This window comes from Solanum pennellii, chromosome 9 (genome assembly GCF_001406875.1).
Source record: "Solanum pennellii chromosome 9, SPENNV200".
In the NCBI taxonomy this organism is placed as follows: Eukaryota; Viridiplantae; Streptophyta; class Magnoliopsida; order Solanales; family Solanaceae; genus Solanum; species Solanum pennellii.
In genome coordinates, this window is record NC_028645.1 from 25,295,056 (window position 1) to 25,307,755 (window position 12,700).

At 36.3% G+C, this 12,700-nt stretch overlaps 2 protein-coding genes across 7 annotated transcripts in view; one reads left to right on the top strand and one right to left on the bottom strand.

Annotated features, from left to right (window-relative positions):
* Positions 1-223: 223 nt before the first annotated feature.
* LOC107031479 (GPN-loop GTPase 3) lies at positions 224-4,875 on the bottom strand. Of its 2 annotated transcripts, none has more exons than XM_015232875.2 (10): positions 4,759-4,875; positions 4,125-4,374; positions 3,910-4,018; positions 3,733-3,814; positions 3,533-3,618; positions 2,266-2,369; positions 2,047-2,177; positions 1,871-1,964; positions 1,544-1,599; positions 224-547 (listed from the first exon to the last, which is right to left on the bottom strand). In XM_015232875.2, the coding sequence occupies exons 2-10, from the start codon at positions 4,167-4,169 to the stop codon at positions 451-453; spliced, it is 804 nt and encodes a 267-aa protein (XP_015088361.1). In that variant the 5' UTR covers positions 4,170-4,374; positions 4,759-4,875; the 3' UTR covers positions 224-450. The 2 variants fall into 2 exon arrangements, with proteins under 2 accessions (XP_015088361.1, XP_015088363.1); XM_015232877.2 differs by having other exon boundaries at positions 4,125-4,215; positions 4,759-4,826.
* The window catches only part of LOC107031478, a 12,046-nt gene continuing 3,943 nt past the window's right edge, over positions 4,598-12,700 (top strand). For 2 of the 5 annotated variants that reach the window (XR_001458213.2, XR_001458214.2), the window contains exons 1-2: positions 4,599-4,996; positions 6,310-6,657. Coding sequence is in view for 1 of the 5 variants with exons in the window: in XM_015232874.2 (XP_015088360.1) it covers positions 4,918-4,996; positions 6,310-6,657 (427 nt within the window). In the remaining 4 variants the exon portion in view is untranslated. Of the gene's footprint in view, positions 4,997-5,031; positions 5,612-6,309; positions 6,658-12,700 lie in introns of those variants that run through there. The other 3 variants (XM_015232874.2, XR_003580366.1, XR_001458216.2) reach the window with 3 other exon arrangements.

Below are 12,700 nucleotides of genomic sequence, written 5' to 3' on the forward strand. Positions count from 1 at the left end.
TATTTATCCATGCACTAAATCCTGGATAATATCTACGATCATGTTTGGCAGCATAATTAGCTTATATATGAATAACAACACGCCAAGGACAGTGTTTGGTTAGTTTAGAAATAACAAATACATATACAAAGCAGTGAGAGAACCTATTATATTATTTTATGCAAGATAAAAAAATGAGATGACTCTTAACAAACAACCAAACAAACCCTAAGAGAATAAAAAATCATCCGAAAGAAAGAAGAGAAATTTCACTTAAAGGTAATGTCCAACAAGCTGTGATTTGAAACTGGGAAAATTCCAGCGAACAGCCGTCTTTTTACCTCAACATGTTATAACGCAAAGAAAATTAATGAGCAGAAGCTCAAAAAAGGTAAATCTCATAAAAGACACTCGTTAATACATTTTCACCACCTGCCAAAGCAACGGTGAATGAGTCAAGAAATATAACTTCTAATCGTCCTCCTCTTGGTCAAAATCTTTAACCTTTACATCAGCGTCCTCTCCATACTGGATGCAGTTGTCAATCTGGGATAAGATGTACTGTATGCTGCAAGATGGTAGAGAACATTGGTCTTGGTCATTAAGACTACATAGCAAAAAAAAGGTGCCTTTCTATAGGCTATGTACATAGTACATACATATTCACACAAATGAGTTTTCTACTGGTGGTTCAAACATCTAATGTATGTATCCCTAAAATGTCAGAAAGTTCTTTGTACTCGTAAGTTCACCAAGCAAGTAATTTCAACAAGAAAAGGCTAATATCTGGAAACCAGAAGCACATATATCACATGACTGTCAACTTCACATTGTTATTTGACAACACTACTATGAGAACCCAAATAGGGAAGCAGGGAATGAAAAAATGAGCCCAGGTACACATTGACAGAATTGAGACACTAAAAACATCTATAAATTCATATTTTCCAAAAGTAAATCAAGCTTTAAAATTCAATCTATGGGCGAAACAAACCTCTGCTTCCCATGTAGAATATACTTAGGACCCATTTGACCATGAAAATTATTCACTTTTTTCAAGAATATCTCCACTTTGTTCATATATGGTAAATGCATAATCCAGTTCTATTTCTGCCAGTGGTTTTGTTAATTAGCTTTTTTTTTTTCTTTAAAAAATCTATGAAATTGTGTACAAGAAAAGCTGTTATAATCGTAGTGGTATGCACCTAGTGGTGTAGAGCAATTTTAGGAATAAAATTCTGGTGCTAGATTTTACAATGTCATTACAATCACCAACTAGAAAGCTGGACCAGAATCATTTAAACAAAGAGTAATGCAGTTAGAGAGTTGTTTGAGATATTATTAGTCAAGTTGGGTGATTTTGCTAGTGTTTAGAAATTGGGTACAAATCATATGTCATGTTTATTTAGGAAAAGTAAACTAACATTAACATTATTCCTCATATTATTTTTGAAAAAAGTATAGTATAATCAAACACAACTGCAACTTCAAAATTCTAAACAAAGTATTTTTTTAGATTTCTATGGACAAATGCCTACTCAAATTTACCACCCGAGTATATTACCTGCTCTCTTTTCTCAGGTCAAGAGGGATAAAGCTCACCATGCTGTACTGGTCCACCTGTACACAAGAAAATAACAGCTATTACGAATCACTTTCTTCTTATATCTTTTCATTCGAATAAGCCATGAGTCAAGTACAGCGAAACCAGTGGCAGACAAGGCATATCCTACGAGCCTGTACAATCTCGTATCTAACTTAGGAGAAAGAATCTCTTTAAGTTGTCATTAAGTACCAACGTAAAAGAGAATAATGAGGTATACAAGACATGATAGTCAATTCAATAACTAATGCACAAATTCTTGGAAACATCATAACTATCAGAGCTTACCACTTCAATCAATGATTTGTTAAGCTTTTGAAATTGTGGAGCCATTCGCTGATTCAATTCTGCCAGTAACAAATGCGGCTCTGGATTCAAGTAACTAAAGGAAACATATATTTTAATAAACTCTAAAAACAAGGAAGGGTCAAATACATAATGAAGATGGTTATAGTAGGACTAACTTCTCAACTTCCTTTTTGTTTGTCACAAGATCCATTTTTGAGAGTATGTTAACATGGGGTAGTTCAAGTTGAACCATAGCAGAGAGTGAAGCCATACAACCACTAATGAATTTGGTCACATCTGTAATAAACTGAGATACCAAAAGAACATGAACAGCCATGGACAACAGAAGGGGAGGGAACAAAGAGGAAGGGATTCAACTTGTAAAGACCACGCACCTGAGAATCAAGTAAATATACCACACAAACATTAAAATTTGTACGCCTTAGGTGTTCCACGAAGTTCTTCAGCACAGGAACATGTGAGAAAAGCTCAATCTGGCCTATATAATGATGAGAAGTAAGTCATCTTTATATATGTGTGTCTATGTGTCTGTGAGTGCATCTGTGCATATCTTTCTACAAATATGTTTGTTAAGAGACAATACTACTGGTCAGTGTAGAAGTTCAGATTCTGGGTATTCATAATCAGGAGACAAATGTCCAAAGAACAAAATTATAAATGTAGAAATACAGTTAGGAAACTAGAAAGAACTTTTCTTGAGTTAAGTAGGAATTACATGAGTGCAATGAAGTAATATGAATTGCTTGATCATATTTAATCTTTAGTGACTTGACAAGAGAAGGAGAGAAAACACCATAACTATTTCCTTGGGATAGAAAGATGGAGCCCGTTGAGTGGAAAAGGTAGGAGGTTCTCAGTTTGACGCGAGCCTTAAGTAATGCATTTACAAATAACGAGATCTTAAGTTCTCATGTCATATCTAAGATTGCTCCATCATTTTCTGATAGAGTAGAAGCTTCTTAATCTCGTAAGTTGCATAACCCATTATCTCAATATTGGGAGTACGATAGAACAGATAACATAATCTCAAAGTCTCTCTCATCTCACTAATTTTTCTTTTACTAAAACAACTGTCTACTATCCAGCAACAGGATGTGCAAACAGCTACTAAGATAAGTCAACATGAACTCTATCCTTGATTAATCATCAGGAGTATATATCTGAGCATACAATATTCATTCACTGATATGTACTCACGAGAAAAAAGGAGGGATGTCATGGTCATGAACATGGCAATAAGAATTAGACAAGTATCTGAAAATCAATTCAGATGCTTTGATACGAATGTGTGCAGTAGTACAACTTCCAAAGTCATTTAACAAGAAACAGATAACCTTTGTGTTTAATCCATGAACTATCTAAATGGCAAGCATATGTAAATACAATTTTTAAGGAAAAACACAACTGCTAGTCAAATTCTCCAAGATGGTCCACCATCCTACGTTCCCAGAGTATTTACTTACATGAAGTCATGTTAGTAATATTCTAGGTTAGTATCTTAGCCTACTACTAACAAAATTCTGTAGTATACGCATGAGAGTTAGCATTAAATTTGTAAAGGAAAAATATTACATACCTATACGATGATTGTACTACCAGCTAATAAAAACAACATATATGAGAGGGGAAAAGTACAAGTACCTGGGCAGTCAAAGACTAGGTAGTCATCATCCAAGTAGTTTTCCAACTCTTCTGTTAGCCACTCGTCCAAATTTTCTTCAAGATGTCTGAGATCACCATCAAGGGCTTACAAATTTAATCAGGAACAAAAATAGAATGTTAAAGTTTTCCATTCAATAGAACTGGGACTCAAAAAACGACAAATTTTTTAGGAAGGATACTCCATGCAATACATAAGGCCACCATTTGGTCCCAAACCAAGTTCTTCCATAACATCATCCAGCGAGATGAGCTCTCTGATGTCTGCAGCAAATATCAGTAAGTTAATTCTAGAATTAAGACAGATATACATAGCACTTATCTTCACTCAAATAACTCAAAACTTCATCACTACTCACCCATAGCCACTGGATAGTCAAAATTCTCTGCAGCAGGATCTAGGTTCACAATATGGATAGTGCGCCGTGTGGTCTCACAATGTTGATACAAACTAGAGCAGTAAGTGGACTGTAAAAAAAATAGTCTAGCTGAAACTAACCATACCAGGATATCCAAGTATAAAGCAAGGGTAAGTCCGTTACAGTAACATGAAGCAATATAATTCAGGTATCACCTTTCCACTGCCGGCAGGGCCAATAACCAACTGTGCATAGCCCATGACCACTCCCTTTTTCTGTTCCTTGTACACGTGGCCAAGAGATCAACTGAAGACACAGGTTCTAAGAAAATTGAAAATCTGAAAGACGCCAAGAACTGCAACTAATATGTATGTTGCACACCACACACCAGCCGAGAACAAGAAGCTTAGTGCATCAGCGTGTCCCATAAGCATAATCACGAGAAAAGAAACATCATAATATCACCTGAACTACCCATTAATAGGGTCAAAAAGAAAAAAAAAATGTGGTTGAAAACGGCTAAAAGAATAGACTCATATAACAGCCCCTGCAAGCTTGTTATGCTTTAGCACAGCACACAAACTGAGGGCTGATTGTTGGGATGTGAGGGAAAGGGGAAGAAGATTGTACAAGGTAAAGAAAATAGAGTTTGGGAGTCAACCGACATTCAGTCAACTGTGCATATGAAACAAACTACTGAATACGGTATAAGACATTCCAATCTCTTATTGATTTCAGAAACCCAACAACCAATTGATCGCGAAAACATTAAAAAGAAAAAAGAAATCAAAATAGACTTTTATAAAAAAAAAAGAAAGAAAAAGAATCAAGTGGATACGAATAAGTTACCAGAAATTGCAGAGAGAAATAGGAAGCCCTTCTTCCTGTTAGCCAGCCCTTTTTTTCTGTTCCGCGTCAAAAAGCTATAAATATATACATGTTTAGCTGATTTTATTTGGTCTGGGCCCTCGTCAAGCCCACATCCTATTCGGGTCGGTTATTATTATTATGTATGCCTTTAGAAAAACGAACCATACACTAATATTTTTTCCCCAAACGTTGGCCTCCGTCTCCGATACCGTTTCAGGTAAAACATTTAGGATTTTTTTTTCTCTTTACCTCTTCAATCTATTGTTTTTGTTTTCCATATCAACTGCTCCCACATACATATAGAGCTAATATTTGGTATTTTTACGCTTGCTAAGCTTTGTACCTCAAATGTCGATTACTTGGAGACATTTTTTAACTGAGCATTTTCTTGACATCTTTTCTTCTGAATCAATAACCCTAAATACGGGCAGCAGTAAGAAGGAATGTTGCCCGATTGGAAGTAGCTGCTAACCATTTAGTGTTGTCAAACCAACTTTTAGTGCTGAAACTGATTTCATATGAACATTTGGATATAAGTCTTGTAATTGATAATGAACAGTTGATGTGTTTGGTTAAAAATTGCTAATCAATACTTCTTTTTTTGACATAATCACTGATATGTCCTTAAGGATTAAAAATGAGCAAATTCACCGGGATATATTGAAGATAAAATGCAAGAAGTTCGCTTGAGAAGGTTTGGACATGTTTTGTGTTGAACCTACAGATGAACTGGTTCACTAGTGTGAATCTATGACACTGAAGGCATTAAAAGAGGACGGGTAGAGGTAGATAACATGGAAGAAAGTTGTATCAAAAGATCTACAAATTCGTGGTATAAATGTAGGCTTAGTTATATTATTTTGGTATTGATATCTTAGCGAAAGTGATGTTGTTTTGGTATTGATCAATCTTAGCGAAAGTTAACTTGCATATATTTGTATGTTAGGATAAAAAATATGAACTTTATTGTTTGCCATCAGGAGAAAATGTCGTCTTACCATGGGATTTTCTGAGTTGGTGGTGTTGATGGTTAGTTTATATTTCACATGACTCTTTGTGGAATCAAAGAGTTGAAAATCGTGATCTCATGTACAATCTTTTTAGGGATCTTATTTGACCACCAAGTTCACCCAAACACCCTCTCAGGTTCTGCTCTTTTAGTTCTGAAAGTAGAGAATAAAAGGGTTAAGTATGAGGCCAAACAAGTGGAATCCATGAAAACTACTTGTTTATCTAGTTATATACTTGTATTAATCCTCTCGTTTGTACTATTACCTATATAGGACTGCTTCAAAATGAATGACACATCTTGTCTTGTGCGATTTCCTGTATACCTGTATTATACTATTGAGTGGTGCTTTACAGCCCTGTGAGATGTGTGTTTAGATTAAAGTACGGGGAAATACTTGTTCTATAAGATTTGTCCGTAGTTCTCTCCTTAAAACTGAACTCTTTCATTTACTACCATTTTGTATTCATTGAAAACATAATTTTGGACTAACCTGCTCCTACACCAATGTGATTTTTCAGATATAATGCTTCAGTTATTTCTATCTCAACCATCTTGGAAGGAAAATGCAACTGACGAATCAGTTGAGATGGGAAAAGCTCTTCTGAACGAGCTAGAATCAGTCATCTGGTCACTGATGTTGGTGGAAGGGCGATCTGAGTGTCGGCTTTGGCTTTGTAATGCAGTCGCTGAGATGAGGTCTATAACACCACGCAATCAACGCGAGTTATTCATGACTTTATTGAGGTCTAAGCCTCTAAAACAACCCTTAATTGGACAACTTCTACAATTGCTTTTCCAGAAGGAACCTCAGAAAGCAGGGCTTATCATTGCAAAGAAATGTTTTTTATTAGAAAATTTCTTCAAAGGCAAGTTTTTACTCTTTTACTTGAGTTAATGGATTCATCTTATTTTTTTGTTTTCTTTAGCTTGGTTATGACACTTCTTTTTGCTTGATCTATGAGCTTTGGCTTCTAATTTTTCCCATGAAGTTTCTCTGATTTTAGCTTGTTTTGCATGTCAAAGTTACCAATATCTTACTGAATTGATTGACTGTTTCCATGAGATATATTGTCTTTTACAGGTGGTAGCTGAATCAATATATTAGTCGAACTTATCAATATCTTACAGTTCCTTTTTAGTATGCTTTGTCATGTTTTCTTTAGCATTTTTTCTATTCTGTTTCTCACCTCGTACTACAACCTCTTTTGAGATGAATCGGTCGAACATCCACTGGATATCGTCCTCCCTTAACTCGAGAAGATTTGAGCCCATCCTTGTTATGGTCCCCTGATATGGATCAGGTTATGGGCTATGTAGTATGAAATCAAATGTTTTTTTCCTATGACCTATTGTGCTGGTTCGTTAAGAGAGAACCTGCAATCTCTTGAGTTTGAAGTACTCAAAGACTTGAATAATTTTTCTGCTTATCTTTCCATTGAATTCAAATAACTTAAATACAACATTGGTGATTAACCACCCCCCTAATAATAAGGAAATAACTTCCTACTACAGTACTACTATTGAAATGAGAAAGTGGAGGAATGACTTCCTTACTGCTAATAACTACTAAACACAAAACAACTGCTACAGGGAAAGCCCTGCTATAGAACTTATTACAGAGAAAACAAAAAAACATAATTAATAACTATTGATGACCTATTACAGAGAAAACAGAAAAATATGATTAACAACTATTGATTTAATTTTCATGCATAAAACTGTTGGTAGACTAACAGGGTACTAACATTACTCCCCTCCTTCAAATCGCGCTTGTCCTCAAGTGCTAAGTGTGGAAAGTAATTCTTCTTCATCGTTAATGAATTCAATCAAGAATAACTTCTTGCACTGATGGCTGGAGTGAATAGTTCGTAGCAATTGAAACAAAGTCCCTTAAGTTGTCTTTCATCCATTTTAGGTCTTGTCAATTTCTTCACAAATCTAGTGGGTTGTGCAGTGAGAAATCTGTTGTCTTTGATTTACATGCATCTAAGAATTGCGAACCTAGGGGTTGTTCTTTGAGTTCATAAAGTGGGGAACACTCATAGCCGTAGCCAAATTTGGAGGATTAAAGCAGGACTACTAATGTAAAGTTCAATTTTTTGCGCTTATGTAAGAGTACCCACTCGTGAAACCAATTGTTCAAACTTTTTCTTGGTAGTGTGCCAAAGATCCAATTTGGCATAACATAGTCAATTCTCCAAACTTTTGACTTCTAATTGGTGGTCCAAAACGAAGGTTGCGTTGACGTTTGAACTCATCCTAAGTGCATTGATGCATATCTTTCTCTAGTTGAAGAAATCAGAGTTGTGCAATTCCTCCCAAATGAAAAGAAGCGAGTCCAATTTTTTCATTTTCTAGTGTATGTTGGTGTCGAAAGAAATGTTCACACCTATTCAGCCATCCCAAGGGGTCTTCGTGGACATGAAATCATGGAAAATTCAACTTTGTATATTTAGGAATCATGGAATTCCCACCTGGTTCTGTTCCTAAGTCTGCAGTTGTTGTTTAGCTTTCCAACCTCGATTGTGACTGCCATTTTCAATAGCTTCAACATCTGCCTTTGAATTTGCTTAATCCTTCGTTAGTGCATCCAAGCGAGCATTTATGGCTTCCTACCTTTCTAAATTGGTTGCACGTTCTTCTTGGTACAAAGTCAATAATTGTGCTAATTGTTGTTGGATTTGATCTCTTATAACTTTCAGCTCTGAATGTTGGAGGTCTTAAGTTCGAAACCCCTTGCCAGCGAAAGCAAGGGGTTTGCCTTCAAGGTCGAGCTCGTCGCACCAGGCTTGCCTAGTGCGGGTTACTTCTCCTATGTGGTTTGCGAGCTATTGCATAGGAGCAAGGTTTTACCATGTGCGCACCCAAAGAGGGTAGCGGCTGCAGGTTTCCCTTGTTTTAAAAAAAAAACTTTCAGCTCTGATACCAAGTTGTTATGATCCCCTTATATTGATCGGGTTATGGGGCTATGTAATGTGAAATCAAATGTTTTCTTCCTATGACATGTGGTGCTAGTTTGTTAAGAGAAAACCTGCAATCTCTTGAGTCTGAAGTACTCAAAGACATGAATAATTTTTCTGCTTATCTTTCCATTGAATTCAAATAACTTAAATACAACATTGGTGATTAACCACCCACCTAATAACAAGGAAATAGCTTTCTACCACTATGCCTACCAATACTGAAATGAGAAAGTGGAGGAATATCCTTCGTACTGCTAATAACTACTACAAAGAAAACAACTGCTATAGGGAAAGCTGCAAAGCACTGTTACAGATCCTATTACCGAGAAAACAGAAAAACATAATTAATAGTTATTGATGACCTATTACAGTGAAATCTGAAAAACATAATAGCTATTGATTAATTTCCATGCATAAAATACATGGTACTAACAATCCTTCTCTGGTTCTCCTATTGAGGTCTCCCTAGAACAACATCCCATTGAAGTGCTTAAGAGCATTGTGTTTATCGAGTGTATGGAGCTTTTGGATCCCGTGTACCTTCAAGAGGTGACTCATTATCCACAATTGAAGGAGGTTACAACTTACAACCCTGAAAATTACGATGCCCGTTCTTGCACCTTCCCAGAGCACAGTACATGTCGGCGAGGATGACATTTGCGATGGGATAATACTTCACTTGCCCTTGGTTCTCATATACGTGGAATAGTGTCTGCAAGCATGACATTGTTTGCTTGGTGTTTTCCTTAGCAGACTCTGAGAAGACCTTCATGTGGATGTTAGGATTCACAAGCCTTGATCCGTGTATCAGGCGATGAATTTGGTCTTTGAATATGAAGGAAAACAAGGACTAAATCAGTCCAGGCATCACGACCTTCACCAATTGGGACTTCCTCTCCAACAGCTCAAGAATCCTTTAATTTCAATCATTCGGCCAACCAGTTACATGCAATTTTCAACAGTCATCTCTTTTTAACACTCGCATACTAAATTCTGAACAACAAATTCGGCGAGAAAAAAGCCTATACTATTGTTGTGGATACAACTTTACCCGCTGGTCATCGCTGCAAACCTAAGACTTTTGCATAATTGGAGTTAATGCAAAATGAAAACAATGTGTAAAGTGTTGATGGTAATCAGTAGGAAGACATACCCTCACATACCCTCTACTAATTTGGGGGAGATCTCTTTTCATGCAATTTTGGGCCAAGAATCTGCTTCAACTTTGGAACTTCAAGGCACTCTTTGCAGGCATAAAGTGTTGATGTCGGTAGATAGTGGTTCGAAGCATAATTTTGTAGCAGAAGAAATTGTCACGAAATTTGGGTTGGCAGTCCAGTATGTCTCTACTTTTGATGTGCAGATTGGCAATGGTGAAATTACCAAATGAATTTAAGTTTGTCATGACGTGTCAGTAGAGGTTTCTAACTTAGTCATAAAGCACATTTTCTTTCATTTTTCGTTTGGTGGCACATACATGGTATGCCTTGGGTATACAATGGCTAGCATCTCTGAACCCAATACAAGGCAACTAGAACGAGATGTTCCTAATTTTCCCATTGAATGAGGGAACTTATATATTGCAAGGCGTTCCTGCGGAAACACTACAACATCTTTCCAATCAAACCTTGAAGAACAAATGTTGACTAGAGACGCTATGTTGAACCTTATGAAGGCAAATTATAAGCACATGAACCACTCTTCTGATGTTGGTGATGCTTCTATTTTACGTCTTCAGCCGTATGGCCAAAAATCTCTGAGAGTTGCAAAGTTTCCAGATTTTCGCCTTGAGGAGGGGTGTGCTGAGAAGGCACGTATCTTCCATACTTATTCAAGAAGGACGTGAAGAAAGATAGGAGAAGATAATGATTTGCATCTTCTCAAATTCCCGGAGGTTTCACCCATTGAGCAATGAGCAGTTTCTTACCGTTATTAGGAGTTATTTGGCAGTTGCTTATGGTTACTAGAAGTTATCTATCCATATCCGAAATAGTTATAAAGTAGTTATTGTTAAATTAGGTCTTAGGTCTAACTCACACCCCAAAAGCTAGCTCAAAGGGAGGAGGTTTGCCCAAGCCTTATAAGGAGTCCACCCATCTCATTAACCACCAATGTGAGACTTTTGTCATTCTTTTACACCCCACCTCATGCGCAGTGCTTAGCATTTGGTGTGCGGGCAATTTTGATTTTGGGGGTCCCAATATCGGGTCAGACGGACCCTGCTCTCATTCCATGTGAAATTAGGTCTTAGGCCTAACTCAACCTTAAATGCTAGCTCAAAGGGAGGAAGATTGTCCAAGCCTTATAAGGAGTCCACCCATCTCATTAACCACCGATGTAAGACTTTTTGTCATTCTTTAACAGTTATAAGTTATCTATTATATAATATGAGATCTAATAACTAAGTAGATATATGGTAATATATCTTTTATATGTAGAGAAGGTTGTTTTAAGAGATACGAGATATTTGTCTCTTTTTGTATTTTCTGTTGTTTTACGAGATACGAGATACTTGTGTCTCTCTTTGTATTTTCTGTTGCTTTTATAACCCTCAATTTCTATCTGTATATCTTTATAACCACTTAAGCAATAGACTGATGTTTGAGTCTTCAGATTTTTAATGCCCAAACAACCTCTCTCCTTGCTAGTAATTGAGGATTTTCATTTTGCTAAGTGGGTAATTTGATTCTCTTTGTTGCCTTGTCAAATGAAATTCCTTCTGAGCGCATCCATTTTCTCCGTTACATTTTGAGGTGGAGGAAACAAGGACATAACATAAGTGCTTAAAGCATCTAAAACAATGTTGACCAGAGCAACTCTACCACCGAGCGATAGGTATTACTTTCTTGCTAACTACCATTCTACTCATTAAATTCCTCCCCCTTTGATCGAATAGTACCATTTCTTTGAGCCAGAGAAGTCCTCTGCTATTTTTTTATGATTGTGGTGTCCGGGCCAGCTTTCACACCTCGACTAATTGTAAGGAATATCTGCTACCTCCCACGGTACCAAGTAACTCTGTCCATCGAGGCTAGGACAAATGGGAAGAATCATCTAGTGTTTTTTGTGTCCAGATGAGTTTTGAATCTAAGGCCTCAGGGTTCTCAACCACTTCATTGACCACTAGGCCACACACTTGGATGCAAGTCCTTTGCTATTTGGAATGATTCTTACCCCGATGTAAAGAAGATTTTAATATCCGATCTACGAATGCACAAACCATGTGTATGATCAACTAGCTATAGAAAAAAAACCTAACATTCTCAACAATATTTTTTACTTGTCTGAGTACTAGCGTGATACTGAGTTTATTAATAAGATTTATCTTTTCCTGATAAAAAAGTAAATTAAACAACACATGGACATACTATAATTTTGGATAGACAACTAGAAAAACGAAAGGATACGCTTTTAAATCTATCAGCTTCAGTTTTTGAAATAATTTAATGACATTGGAGATTTAGTTAACCGTATGCCATTGAAGTTGACATTATAAATGACAATTGATAGCTTAGTGTTAAGGCCCTCCTCATCTAACAATGAGGTACGGGGCTCGAGTCAGTGAAGGAGAAAAAAATCTATGTTCAGCTCTGGGTAAGGGATATATACCATTTACAAACCTATGTTGCTCAGTCTTAGGTGCGGATACCCGATATGAGTGTGGGTCTAGAGATCGGATTCTTCATCACATAAAATTTAGGATTAAGGAGTATGGATCATGAGTCAGGATATGACCAAAACATCTTTGTATATTATGACATATATATAAGTGTATATTTTTATTGCTAATAAGAAATTAAATATTTCGATTAAATAAAGCTATTGAACTAGAAACCAGTCAAATTTAATTTATTTATGAAAACCCAATATATTATTTAAATGATATCTCGTGTAATAGCAAAACGTTCTCATAAAATATATATATATATATATATATATATATATA

What these genes read in the sequence shown, in the direction of transcription:
- LOC107031479 (XM_015232875.2), bottom strand. Translation starts at nt 4,169, where the DNA reads ATGGGCTATGCACAGTTGGTTATTGGCCCTGCCGGCAGTGGAAAG. An exon ending in ACAAATCATTGATTGAAGTG is followed by an intron (nt 1,600 to 1,870) that starts GTAAGCTCTGAT and finishes TCTTGTGTACAG; the next exon opens with GTGGACCAGTACAGCATGGT. An exon ending in GACCTGAGAAAAGAGAGCAG is followed by an intron (nt 548 to 1,543) that starts GTAATATACTCG and finishes ACCATCTTGCAG; the next exon opens with CATACAGTACATCTTATCCC.